The sequence below is a fragment of the Porites lutea genome, chromosome 11 (genome assembly GCF_958299795.1).
Source record: "Porites lutea chromosome 11, jaPorLute2.1, whole genome shotgun sequence".
NCBI classification, from domain to species: domain Eukaryota; kingdom Metazoa; phylum Cnidaria; class Anthozoa; order Scleractinia; family Poritidae; genus Porites; species Porites lutea.
The window spans coordinates 24,645,088-24,658,432 of NC_133211.1; the positions used below are offsets into that span (position 1 = coordinate 24,645,088).

At 37.9% G+C, this 13,345-nt stretch overlaps 2 protein-coding genes across 2 annotated transcripts; one reads left to right on the forward strand and one right to left on the reverse strand.

Moving 5' to 3' along the window:
* Positions 1–626: 626 nt before the first annotated feature.
* Positions 627–6,190, forward strand: LOC140951408 (kelch-like protein 3). Its single transcript, XM_073400654.1, has 4 exons — positions 627–1,445; positions 2,537–2,842; positions 3,255–3,450; positions 5,242–6,190. Exons 1-4 carry the CDS (start codon positions 731–733, stop codon positions 5,729–5,731), a joined length of 1,707 nt encoding a protein of 568 aa, XP_073256755.1. The 5' UTR covers positions 627–730; the 3' UTR covers positions 5,732–6,190.
* A 973-nt stretch (positions 6,191–7,163) lies between these two features.
* LOC140951430 (non-structural maintenance of chromosomes element 1 homolog) lies at positions 7,164–13,344 on the reverse strand. Its single transcript, XM_073400682.1, has 8 exons — positions 13,181–13,344; positions 12,744–12,865; positions 10,508–10,585; positions 10,258–10,401; positions 8,795–8,911; positions 8,617–8,684; positions 8,122–8,216; positions 7,164–7,628 (listed from the first exon to the last, which is right to left on the reverse strand). Exons 1-8 carry the CDS (start codon positions 13,284–13,286, stop codon positions 7,561–7,563), a joined length of 798 nt encoding a protein of 265 aa, XP_073256783.1. The 5' UTR covers positions 13,287–13,344; the 3' UTR covers positions 7,164–7,560.
* Between the last annotated feature and the right edge of the window lies 1 nt (position 13,345).

The following is a 13,345-nucleotide window of genomic DNA, read 5'->3' on the forward strand; positions in this document are numbered from 1 at the left end:
GGAGTATTGAAGTGTTTGAATGTAGTCTAAACTATAACTGACCTTTGATCGTTAATGCTTACGGCTGATGTCTATCTACAGTGGATAAATTTGTGATTTTATAACTGACAGTTTTGGCCCACGAAAGAATAGTGCATTGTTGACTGGAATAGTTTATTGCTCGATTTAGACGGTCACCTGGACACTTGTTTTAATAGTACTACTGTATAAACGATTTGAATAACAACACAATTAGCTAGAAAACAACGGGTTCATACCTATCCAAGATGCAAATGATTGACACGAGTGAACGAACACGAATCGGATCGGGGCGACACTAGTACTCCAAGTTTCCGGTTGCGGTCACTCGCGCCAAAAAAATCTCCGGCAAAAATAGACACTCGAAAAAACCCTCAGTTCGACCTGTGTTTAAGTCTGTTGTGCGCCCTTCCTTGTTTACAAACAAACAAACAGTTGCAACCATATTGAAGCTTAGAGTGAAATTACATCTGCACTCAGCTGATAAGCATATGACTATAAATGCACGACTAACATACTGAGAAAAATAACAATATTATTATTAAATTTAAGATATAGGGCCACCCATAATCTTTTGATCGGTTTCTACGTTCTTAAAGAACGAAAATCTTCCCGGTCTCTCCTCAATACAACTTTCCATTTTCGGGTTTTCCCTGGGTAGCAGGTGTATCTTCTAATGCATTGTGGGAAGGAAAATTAATAAACAAAGGCAATGGCCGCTGCTAAGGAAAGAGACGAAAAGGTGGAAGTCCTCAATTATAAGGACTCGTTTCATCCTTGCCACGTCTTGGAGACCCTCAAGAGACTTTACATGAAAAAAGAACTTTGTGATGTGGTGCTTGTTGTAGATGAAGAAGAAATCAAAGCTCACCGCGTGGTTTTAGCGGCCAATAGTGCTTACTTCTATTCAATGTTTACAACGGACATGTGCGAAAGTGTTCAGGAAAGGGTCTGCCTCAAAGGTATAGAGTTCGAAGCTGTGGAGCTTTTAGTCAACTTTTGCTACACTTCGTCAATAAAGATTACGGAAAAAAATGTGCAGAACCTTTTGTCCGTGTCGAATTTACTACAGTTCAAAACAGTCATCGAATCGTGTTGCGGGTTCTTGAAGAACCAGCTGCACCCCTCGAACTGTTTGGGAATTGGTAATTTCGCCGACCATCATGGCTTTTCTGATCTTCAAAATGCCGCCCAGTGCTACGCTGAAAAACACTTCCTTGAGGTAATCAAGTCTGAGGAATTTCTAAAGGCGACGTTCGAACAAATTGCAGCCATGTTGAAAAGTGATTACCTAGATATAGCGAGCGAAAAAGAGGTTTTCGACTCTGTTATTCAATGGATTACACATGATGAATCAAGGAGGCGGCGACATTTGCCGGAATTTCTTAAAGACATCAGATTGACGTTGCTCCCGCCAAAAATTCTAGGTAAGCGAGAATTAACTCACTTAATATCTGATAAGTAATGACGAGGTTATGTTAAATAATTAATAAAATAAAATAATAATAATGATAAAAAATTTACTCACTTATTTTGTTTATTTTGTCCTGCCTGAGTGAACGTGTCTTTTCCGGCTTTCTCACATGATCGATTTTTGAACTTCAAACTTCTCAGTCTATTTAAAAAAGCCATTTCAGTTGAAAGTTTCAAAAGATCGGATCTTTCTTTTTTTATATTTGGGCGATTATTATTATTTCCTTCGGAAAATGAAACTCTCATGACTTGAATAAATATTGAAAAAAATTATGTTTCAGATCAGAAGTTACACCTTTTGCCCACAAAAGTGACGCTTGATGTTACAAAGATTTTCACTTTTCTTTGCTACTTGACCTTGAAAAGTGAAAACTGACAAAAAGCATCGTTGTTTGCAAAAGTGAGTGAGAAAAGGAAGTGAATGAGAAATCGTTCCCTTATAATATTATAGTTTGTTTACATTTAAGCACTGACCCGAATACACCTATTATTGATATCAAGACATAATAAGTTACTGTAAAATTATAATAAATTGTATTCAAATATCACTACTGATACTATAATAATACTGATACAATAATTCATCATTTTACCCTCGACTAACTGTTAGGCAAGGGTGAAGAATGTCAAGTAGATTCCATTGGTTTTTATGACGCCTCCTCACCTACCCCCACACTGCGAATATTTACAGAAAAGGTTCATGCCAGACTAGGTTCTACAGAGGTTCCATTATTACCTTTCGTGGAGTGGGTACAGATGACTTGTCAAATAATAAAAAAAAGTGCTTATCTCCTTATCTGACAAAAATAATGAGACATGTACACACAGGCTGCAGACAGTTATCATCTACAAATTTAATTTCTAAGTGAGTCCATCCACCTACATATATACATTTTTTTTAATAATTATAAAATTGTTCCAGGTAATTTGCCTTCAACCCTCTTGCCACTTCCAAGATGAAGTTCATAGTACCATAAATCCCATCCACCTCAAAAGAAAAAAAAAAGAAAGTTTCTGCATGCATACTTGTTATTTATCATTTCAGTTGACTGTATAGAAAGTGAAAAGCTGGTTGAAAGTAATGATACTTGCATGAGGTTAATCAGTGAAGCAAAGAACTATCACCTGCTACCTGAGAGAAGAGAAAAAGTGCCCTTTGTCTCCCAGGCGAGGCAAAAGGCACATGGAACAATGATATATATTGTTGGTGGTGAAATACACAACAGAGTGTTCAACAATGTTAGGAGATTCAATTTTGAGACCAGTGTCTGGGATGAAGTGGCCCCAATGAACAAGCATCGTGATGGTGTGGGCGTGACAGTTTACAGTGGACATATATATGCTGCAGGAGGTAAGATTGTTCCAAGACTTTCTTAGGGATTCAGATTTCTATCCTATTTAGGCTATTCTCCACAACAGGTACGTGAGGGGGGAGGGAGCGCCTGCCAGGTGCTCCCTCTCCCCTAGCGTGTCTCCCTTTGACACATGGTATTTGCAGCTTTTATCTCAAAACTTTGTGGTCAACCAAACATGAATGCTACCAGCTATGTAGATCACCATGATCAATTCTCAAGTGTGAAATGTCTGCTATCTCTTTGCCCTACCTTACTGAGGGGCAAGATAACAGCTGACACTTTAAATGTAGTAGGACTCCTATTCCAAAAAATTTCCTGGACGTAATTTGAGAATTTTTTTAGCTGAACAGTGGGTAGTAACAATTTTTTAGACTAACCAATTCACACCATACTTAAATATTTCTCAAGGTTGTGATGGTGATGTAGCTCTCAGCTCTGTAGAATGTTATCACCAGGCTACAGACAAGTGGACATACGTTCAACCCATGGCATGTGGAAGACATGCCTTTGGTCTGGTAGAGTTGGATGGTTGGCTCTATGCATCAGGAGGCAGTGATTTCTCACGTTCCGAATACAACAGTTTGGAACGCTATGATCCAGTCAAGTTAGTATCATCACAGGGTTCATGAGAACGTGTAACTCAAGCTTACAAAATACTGTTGTGCCTTTACTTTGAAAAAAAAAAGAAATGATTACACAAAATGGTTACTCTAAGCAATGCATCGGAAGGAAAATACAAAAAGTGGAACTAAATTTCAATCCTGGATTAGTGCTAATTGGCCTTTCAGGAACTGGGCCTAGGAGCGTAAATGCCTATTTACATGAAAAACAAATCACCTGTTAAAATTGAACTTTACCTTAGGGTAGTAGGAAATCAAGTTTCTATTAAATTCTTACTTTTTGTTTTTCCCTTGAACTGGGCCTCAATTTTCAGGTTTGGGCTTTCAATACTTTTACGGTATCAGTTTTGTAAAAAAAAAAAAAAATTGTAAATTGTAATTTGTTTACCCACTGAGCACTAAGGAGTTCATAGGAACTCGTTGAAATGTGTCCGTCCGTGTCTTCCAGATCGAATTGGAATTTGAAAGTGTTGGTTTTTAAGGAGAGGGGAAAACCAGAGTACCTGGCGAAAAACCTCTCGGAGCAAGGGAGAGAACCAACAACAAACTCAACCCACATATTTGTCTCATTCTTAAACAGGGTCAGGGTTTAAGACACTGAGTGGCACATACCCATCCAAAATTTATGAGTGTACCCCCTCCCCCATGTTCTGTCTATTAAGTCAAGGGATTTAAGTAGGTGGGAGTATGCATAACATAGCTGGCTGTAATCCTCAGGGTTTCAACTTATTGATAAATGATTTGACTAAAAATACTGGAATCCTTCAGTATATTGTTTTCTTGTTCAAATTTTGGCTGCTACATCACTGGGATTAGAAAAGATCAGGAAAGATGAGAGGAATTTTTGTAGAAGCAGTCAAATGATGCTACCTTGATCACTGATTATCACCACCCTGTGGGAATCTCTGTGCCTTGTCCTACACTTGTAAGGCTTTCTCAGTTATTTAGTGCTCGTGGCTGGGCTTCCAGAATTGCTCATACAGCTCACTCCATTTCCTTGAAAAGTGCTCACCCACATTGCCAAACTAAGAAACTAAACAAGTGGTTACGACTTTCCCCCCTTTCCCTCACTTTTTTAGATGACAAGGATATCAGAAAGACTGCACAGGCCCTTTCTCTTCTCATATCTTTAATCTGTTTAAAAAAGTTAGTTCATGTCATCTCCTTCTTCCTGTGCTTGCATATTTAAATAACTTGTTCTTTTAATTTTTCCATTTTGTTGATAATTGCCCCACCCACCCTTTTGTTAGAATTTGCCCTGACACTTGATTCAAGTGGTTAGAAGATGCAAATGTTAAACTTTTTTTCTGCTCAGAAAAATATAATTTGGGAATTTTCCACAAATTTTCAAGCAGACCATTTTTATGAGAATTCTCAGGGCTGTCAGTAAGACTTCTACTTGCCAGGTATTTATGTTACAGGTTAAAATTTGTTACCTTATGTTGATTCACAATTTTCTTTGCCTCCTAGCCTTAATTATTCATCAATTAGGGCTAGGAGACAAAGGTTATTGAGAATCAACCTACGGTAAAGAATTTTAATCTGAATTTAATTTTGGCTAGTAACATATACATATTAGTAGGTGGGGATGTTTTTAGGGGTATATTTTTCTTTTGTTTCCTAATTATGAAAGTAGCCAGGGGTCATCCTCATAGTAACCGGGGGAAATCCCCAGTTCCACGCCCTCAGTGACAGCCCTGATTCTTAAATTATTATACTATTTCATTCATTCCTTATTGTACCAGTAATGACCACAGGCTAATACCTCTTTTCAGAGATGTATGGACTCACATGAAACCCATGAGCACAATGCGAGAGGGGGTTGCCATGGTGACCCTAGATGGAGCTATTTATGCCATTGGAGGTGACAATGGTGTATCCATACTTAACACGGCTGAAAGGTATGATCCAAGGCTAGATCAATGGAGTGCTTGTGTTCCCATGAATTACAGAAGGAGATACTTTGGAGCAGCAGTACTAAAGGGCAAGATTTTTGTCCTTGGAGGAAGTGACTATGATGAGGATCACAATTCTGTGGAGTGCTTTGATCCTCGAATGAACAGGTGGCTATCACTTCCTCCCATGTTGATGCGCCGTGAAAGCCCAGGTGTTGTAGCAATTGATGACAAACTATATGCTATGGGCGGTGCTTGCGTGAATGTTGAAACAGAACAGATTGATTGTTATGATCCTTTAAGTAACAAGTGGGAGGAGTTTACACCACTGCCATTAGCCATAGAAGGAATGGGTGTAGCTGTAATGTGATATCAAGTAGAACTTCCAATAATTAAAACTAACTGTACAGTACATAACTACAATGTTGGTGGTATATGTTCAGTTTTAGTTGTCATGTGCAATAATTGGGTTTGCTTTACAAAGGTTGATATTTAGTTACTGATATAAAAAATTGCATTTAGTTCTCATGGAAGTGAGGGGAACTTAGCCACCCTTAATGCTTGGATATAGATAATTTTTGAGTCAGTCAAGGGGAAGTCACATTAATTAACAGATTTTTATCTTAAAATATAGAAAAACGTAGACAGCATAATTTATTATAAGAAAAGTATATTTATTACTGTTTTTTCAGAAGAGAGGTAACCTCTAAATTTAACTTAATATATTATCTGCTAGTCTGAAGTAAATTGTAACAAAAAAAATAATAACATAATTTATGAAATGGATTATATTGTTCCAAGGGGAAATAAAAAAAATCAGTTTGTTCTTGGTAGTTGTTTATGTTGTGAATAGTAATATTGAAGAAAAAGTCTGGCTGGAAAATAAAAAACCTAATTGGAAAAGAAAAAATGCCACAGTTTACTGTTTAGGGTTTGGCTCATACAGATACTACATCACTTTGCTGTTGCAAACTTCTATATTTATGTTCCCTGTTGTTCTTATTCAGTAGTATACTGTAGCCTGACCATGTGTTCTTAATATTGAATACACCAAATTATTTTTTAAATTCATTTTGCTTATTATCATCATGACAATATTACTAGTAACTTTGATCACTAAAAGCAGGGCTGTCATTAAGAGGCGGGGGGCCAGGGATTTCCCCCAGCTACTATGAAGGTGACCCCCGCCTACTTTCATAGGAAAATAGAAGGAAAATATAACCAAAAGAAACCCCTAGCTGTTTGATTCCCTGCCTACTAGTTGTATTTACCGGTACCCTGCAACTTGAAATCTTAGCAACAACCCTGATTATAAGTCACCTAAAAGTAATTATTATTCATTCAAAATATTTCCCCAATTCTGATTGGCTAAAAGCACACGCATAATTCACCATAATCAGTTACTGATGACCAAATTTGGAAGAATTTTGTGTTTAACGAGGAAATGACGTCAAAAATGCAGCCTTCTACAGGTTAATGCACCGTTGAGTTGTTTTCGTTGTAAAAACTAAAATGGCGGACACTTCACTAATTTCAAGAGTAAGAACTACAGCTGGAACTAGGCGAAATAATGGCTTAAAACATAGTAAAACAGCAAGAAGACAACTCGGAGGGCGACATCTGCTATTTGGAGAATATTTGCAGAGCTGGACAAACCTAAACGTAAACTATTAAAGATAAACTTAACATCGATGCAGGTAAGCTTGTTTTTAGCTATGTTTTTAAACTAGGAATTTTTTTGAATGAATAATAAAACAATTATTGGATTAGGCATTCGTATCATATGAAGAATAATTATTATGGAGATCTCAGAGGGTGTTATCCGCCTTGGCCGTAACACCCTCCTCGATCTCCATAATACTTCATGAGATACTCAGGCTCATTCATTAATTGTTAAATAAATGAAAATTATAATCATTGCAAGCAGGCAACTGTATAAATGCAAAACAACAACAACAACAACTGAATATCTTGTAATTTACATAATTTGAACAACTATTATTTTTCTCTGTTCATGAACTTTATTTTTTTCCTTTGTGGAATGCTTGAGTCAACATATAGTGTAAGTGTTACCAATACTATATCTTCAGAAAATATCAATGCAGCTAAATGTATAACCAAAACAATTTTTTTGAGCCTCATTATGTCATTGTTAGTAACTGTATCTCTAGTATGTACACAATTTTTATCCATTCTGTCTTATCTTTTCTTCTTGCGTTGACGTCCAGATGGTCCAGGCTCTCCTGAAGGTCCTGCACTACTTTCACCTAGAAAGCAGAAAGAAATACCTGTTAAGCTCTATTTAAACTCATCTAAAAAGATTAGCATGGAGGGAGGTGCTTGAAAGGCTGGTGGAGTCATAGCCTACGTGTCGCTGCACCCTCTCCCTGAAGAAGGAAAAACTTAGGGAGAGGGTGTGGCTACACGTAGGCTAGTGGAGCCATGAAATTCAGCCAAGAGCAACAAATAACCATGACAACTCTATGTGTGGCATCCAACTGAGCTCTCACGAGCTTGATGGGGAAAGGGCCCACCATAAGGCAAGGCAATGTGAACATAAAGGCCTGACCTCAACTGAAAAGATGTAAAAACCCAAAGGCCCCTGCAAAGCCATATGTGTGCGCCTGAATATCACATCTGAGAGACTGCCGGACAGCATTGTCTTGAGTTTAACTCAGTCTAAATTTCTTTTAGCAACATGAAGTAAAGAAAAGTGATAACGTCACAAAGAATAAATTAAATATTAGAATTCTTACTCACCATTTAATTGTTGTGATGCAGGTGATGTTGGTAATTGGGGAATCTGATGCATCCACACAGCACCACAATGTGGATTGGGGCAATTTTTTTGTGCCCTGAGAGAAAACAACAATAAGTTACATAGTTTTATACCTACACATAACCACTTGGTTACTTTCTTGGAACGTTACACCGCAGAGAACTTTGACTCGAGCTACGGTATTCTCCCTCCCCCCAAAAAACAAAAACAACAAATTAAAGCAACAACAACAACAAAACGTGTAAAGTACTACTTGAGAAAGTTAAGTGGAGTTGAGTTAAGGCACTAAAAGATAAAAAAGATGAACTCTGCAGGATGATTGAAAACATTTCAATGCTTTAAAGTTCCGATATTTTTTCCATGCTGAATTATTAAGAAGTCAAGGCAGTCAGGCAGTTTAATAACTCAACCAACCAGTGTTATCAAGTTTTGGGACAATTTTGGTCTTGAATGCATGATTTGTGACAGTTTTTTACCTTCCTTGAAAGTAGCGAGCAGCACAACGTTTATGAATCTTGCCATCACACTGAGTACAACACTGGCCCTAAACAATAAACAGTCAAAGTTAACATGCATAACATCAATTTGTGGATGGATGTGAGTTAGGATCATGTTCACTTTTAGGTTAGATCCAAAAAACACTCTTTTACTAACCTTGATAGCTATTGTATGACACATCATGCAATCTACTATGTCATCTTCATACACCCTTTTCAAGTATGGATGAAGCTCTAACATGGCCCTTGGTCCCAAAGAGTACGATCCAGTAGACTAAAAACAGAATATCAAAGTTGTGTTTCACTATTCTGAACTAGAAATACATGTAATGCAAACCCTTGCAAAACTCAGTGTGGCACTCAAGTTAAGCCCTGCTGGGTGGGGTTAAGAACTGGTTTGGTGACCAATCAAGAAATATCCTGTTATAAGAACTCCTTCATTTTCTTCTTATTTATTTATTTATTTATTTATTTTTTTTTTGGGGGGGGGGGGGGGGGCTTTATAGCCATATTTGTTTCTTAAATGCATTTTACAAAGCACATTGAGTACTACTGCCAAATGGAATAAAATTTGATGTCAAATTCACAAGCAAAGTCAACTCTGGATTGATGTACAGAGCTGAAACCATTTGATCCATCGGGAGGTCAGTTCAAGTGCCAGATTCATCATAATATTATGGGCCTGCCTTAGTGTACAGCTGTAACATGAATTCAAAGATAGATTTCAGAGAAGAAAAGCACACAAAACCCACATAAGAAGCAAACTTGTGTGAAGTAAGACACATTAATAAATGCTCTTTCTCAATTTTTCTTATTATTTTTTAATTTTGAAACTAATGGTCCAAATTGTGCCAAGGTTCTCTTTAAAAACTTCTGCCATTGAAATTCATTGTCTAATGCATTTCTTGATCGGCTGCAAATACAATCCCAAAAATGGACCAAACTTGTTGCTTGATGATGTCATTGTGTCAGCAGCAGATAAAAAGTATACTGCAACAGGACAGTGTCATATTGAGTTATAACCTAATAAATTGAGATTATAAAACTGAACAACGAACTCTTAGTTTTGAAAATAGAACGCATTGATTGATTGAATTACATTGGAATGATGGACATTTTATTACAGCTTTTATGCAGATACCAAAGATGGCAGAAAGAAGAGGACAGCAAAACACTTGTGTGTGACAAACGTGACAGGGCTATTAATAATAATATTATTGCGTGTTTGTTGTGATCTTTACTTAACATTTAACATTTATGTTTTCAAGTCTTTAACAAAAATATCTGTTTAAAGGAAGGTAAAATGAAGTTTGGTGGAAAAGTTTTTCAAAACAAAATTACAGAATTGGCACACTTGTTACACAAGATTTGCCGTCTTCTTTCCTCTCCTGTCCTGTTGCATAAGTTCACTATTATCAGTGGCCTGCATACATAGCAGTGCTTAGCAGGTATTCTGTGGCACAGTGGGATCAAAAAAAGCATCAAACAACATTGTAGTAGTAATAATACCAGGTGCTGGAATATGCTCTGACAGCTATATGGGCTTCGTTGGATCAAAGCTAAAGGGCACTCTTACCTTCTTTCATATTTCCCAACACTGTTTGAATCTGAAATACTAACCTCTGACATCCATTGGTCTTTAACAAGCCTTCTCAGGAGTTCCTCAGCCCGAGTGATGTTAATCCTTTTGTCCAAGTCTGCCCCGATGTTCATTGCATCCAATGAGGACACTGTGCCATCTGTAGATGTGACAATCGCATCCATCTATGTTGTAAAAATATAGCCTTTCAATATGAAGGGCTTGCTTACAATAGACTTGTTTGTGGTATTACACTCTTATGATAAAAAATACAGGTTTGTTGTACTCTACCACTTTCTTGAAGAATGTGATTTCATTCGGTGAAAAATCAGTTGCCATTTTAGAATGCTCGTCCTCAGCTGTATTGACCTAAAAAATATTGTAACAGACAAAAACATTTACTAAAAAATTTACATGCTTTAATAAAGTATTTCACATTAACTCTTTTCAAACACAAATAAGGTTACACAAGCAATAATACTTAAAGTATTTTTATTTATTTTTACTTTTTGTCTATAGGTTACCCAATAACAATAACACACCTAGGTGCATAGGGAGAGATGGAGTTAAGAAACCCAGCTTGCTTGATGCTACTGTAATACATTTAATGTATTTCATGAGCCCAGAACCTTTTACAACCAGGCATTATTAATCACCGTTGACAACTGTTTTTCTGGCTTTGCTGTCATAAAATGTGACTCCAAACCACGTAAAATACTTTTGCTTTTATGTAAGTCTGTGTTCAGAATGAAACATTTTCTTTTCTAATGAATTCTTTTTGCTTTACTCTGTACAGCCCTTTCTCTGAAAACAAAGCGAAACACTGCTTGTCTATCTGGCAACATAGGGCCTGTTTACATGCAGGCTGGGTAATCCTGTTTGAAAGATTAAGAGACATGTAACTCCCTTTTAAACAAGAAGGGTTGACATTCCCAGGGATGTTACCAGTAATCCAGTGCTTGCCGAGCTGTAGACAACTGAAATGCCAGAAAAACAAGGTATTTTGGCCATGGACTTAAATTTTACTGAGCTTTTCAGTTTTTGGGCTTTTGCATGGTTAATGGGAACACTGTCTATATTTTTATCATTTAGTACACCTACAGCAATAAACTGTTCACCAAAGACATGAGACTACTAGGAGCATAACTCTACCCTGACCATTTACATGGCAAAAAGTTGACCCTGCTAGGAGGTCAGAGATTGCGGGTGATTTTTAGGCGTCTGATTGAAGGTCAAATGCAAAAATGAGCGTTAGCAGCTACAAATGCATGTGATAAGATTGAGTTCGATGCATTCCACTCATTCTTAGTGGAATTCCAAACGAATGCTGGCTCCATGGGTATAGCAATATAAGATTACATGTGTAAGATATTGGAAGCTTCTCTTGTTGCCCACTGATGGCTGGTTTTCTCTAGTGATGGAGTCGGAGTCGTAATCAGAAGCGTAGAGCTTATGATCTAGTGAAAACAGCGTTCCGATTCCGTTGCTTAAGTTCCACTTACGATCTAGTGCAGCATGCAAAGAAAGTCGTGTCCGACAGCCCGGGGCTAGTGAATTTTGCTTTAGGGCTAGTGAATTCTGTTCTTAACTTGTCCGACAGGCAAGTGAATTTTTTGGGGAAATTCAAATTACAGAAGGATGGTAATCAATCCTGCTAATCAAAAAGGGTTTTGGGGCTAGCTGAAATGACTTGTGGGCTAGTACATGCTAGCTACAGCTTGCCCGAATGGCAGACTGTAAAACTGACTTTCTTTGCACCCTGTAGTGAAAACCAGATTGTCGGAGTTGGAAGCAGAAGCAGAAGAACCAAACCAATCACAAAGCGTGGGAACGTGCATTGTGATTGGTTTATCCTTCCACTTCTGCTTCCGACTCCGACAATCTGGTTTTCACTAGATCATAAGCGGAACGTAAGCGGAGTCAGAAGAAATGGAAACGTTCTGATTCTTCTGACTCCAATTCTGTCACGCTTATGGCTCTGCTTACGACCCTGATTTTTTATTTTCACAAGGTCATAAGTGCTCCTACAACTCCGACTCTGTCACTAGTGAAAACCAGCCTAAATAGAGCAGGGTTACCTTTCTAGAGGGGAAAGGTTACCATTTCTCCATGTAAACAGGGTCTTGGTCATCTCAATTAAGCCCAAAGTCAAGATCATTTACAGCTGTTATCAAGTAGGCTCACTATGGCCCGAGTGACCAAGGGTGCTTTCCATTTACCAAAAACTTTGAGGAATTTCCTTGCAGAGGTCCATTGAGTGAAGAATGCGTTCTATTTGACACAAGTTCCATTCTTTCATGCTCTTGTCACCAAAATTCAAGGTGGTGACACAGATATCACCGTAAATAACCTAGAACTGGTTATTCCTTGTAAAAACTTGTGAATGCCTACCTTTTCAAAATCCCACTTATTACCTGGAATTTTTTAGTCGAACGCATGGAAAATGCGTGTTCCATTAACATCCCATTTGCAATTTCTTGGTAAATGGAAAGCGCCCCAGATTACTGCTTTGTTGACGTGTCCTTACCAATCCATAGTGCACAGCTCCACTATCTTCTGAAATTCCTTGTCTGATCTCCATGTCCAGAGATCTTAGGTTTTTATTTAGTGCTTCCACAAAGTTCACGAAGTTTTCAGTGGCACCGTCATCTGAAAAAATTAAAAAGTCACGTACTACCTGAAAACTAACATCACTTGGATACATAACACTAGCTACATGCGCTGTTCGACGAGTGCATGTATCGCTCGCTAAAGCGATAACAGGTCAAACTGTCGTGCCAGCCTATTTATAACTTATTTTTTGTAATCTGTTAATCACTGGAAGCTCTATATCTTCTACTATCGTTCTCAGAACTACAACAAATCGATGTAAGTTGAAGGAGGAGAAAACTTTGTCACAGAGAGCGAGGAGGTGCGAGTGCGACGATTCAGCAACTATCGAGTTGGAGCAACGCTTTGACTCACCTCCAAACGCATTGCAGGCCTTCCGGTAAATGTTTCTTGTTTCCTTTTCGGAAAGGAACTGCTTGGACATAAGACTTCGAAGGAAAAGGCGTTGGGATTCTCTCATTTTCGCAAGAAATGCAAGTTTTCAAATAATACCACCTTGCCCTTGCTCATATATATGGC

Coding starts and splice junctions, on each gene's coding strand:
- LOC140951408 (XM_073400654.1), top strand. CDS start 731: ATGGCCGCTGCTAAGGAAAGAGACGAAAAGGTGGAAGTCCTCAATTAT. Junction 1,446..2,536: donor GCTCCCGCCAAAAATTCTAG/GTAAGCGAGAAT, acceptor TTATCATTTCAG/TTGACTGTATAGAAAGTGAA. Junction 2,843..3,254: donor ACATATATATGCTGCAGGAG/GTAAGATTGTTC, acceptor ATATTTCTCAAG/GTTGTGATGGTGATGTAGCT.
- LOC140951430 (XM_073400682.1), bottom strand. CDS start 13,286: ATGAGAGAATCCCAACGCCTTTTCCTTCGAAGTCTTATGTCCAAGCAG. Junction 10,586..12,743: donor GAGCTGTGCACTATGGATTG/GTAAGGACACGT, acceptor AATATTTTTTAG/GTCAATACAGCTGAGGACGA. Junction 10,402..10,507: donor TCACATTCTTCAAGAAAGTG/GTAGAGTACAAC, acceptor TTTACAACATAG/ATGGATGCGATTGTCACATC.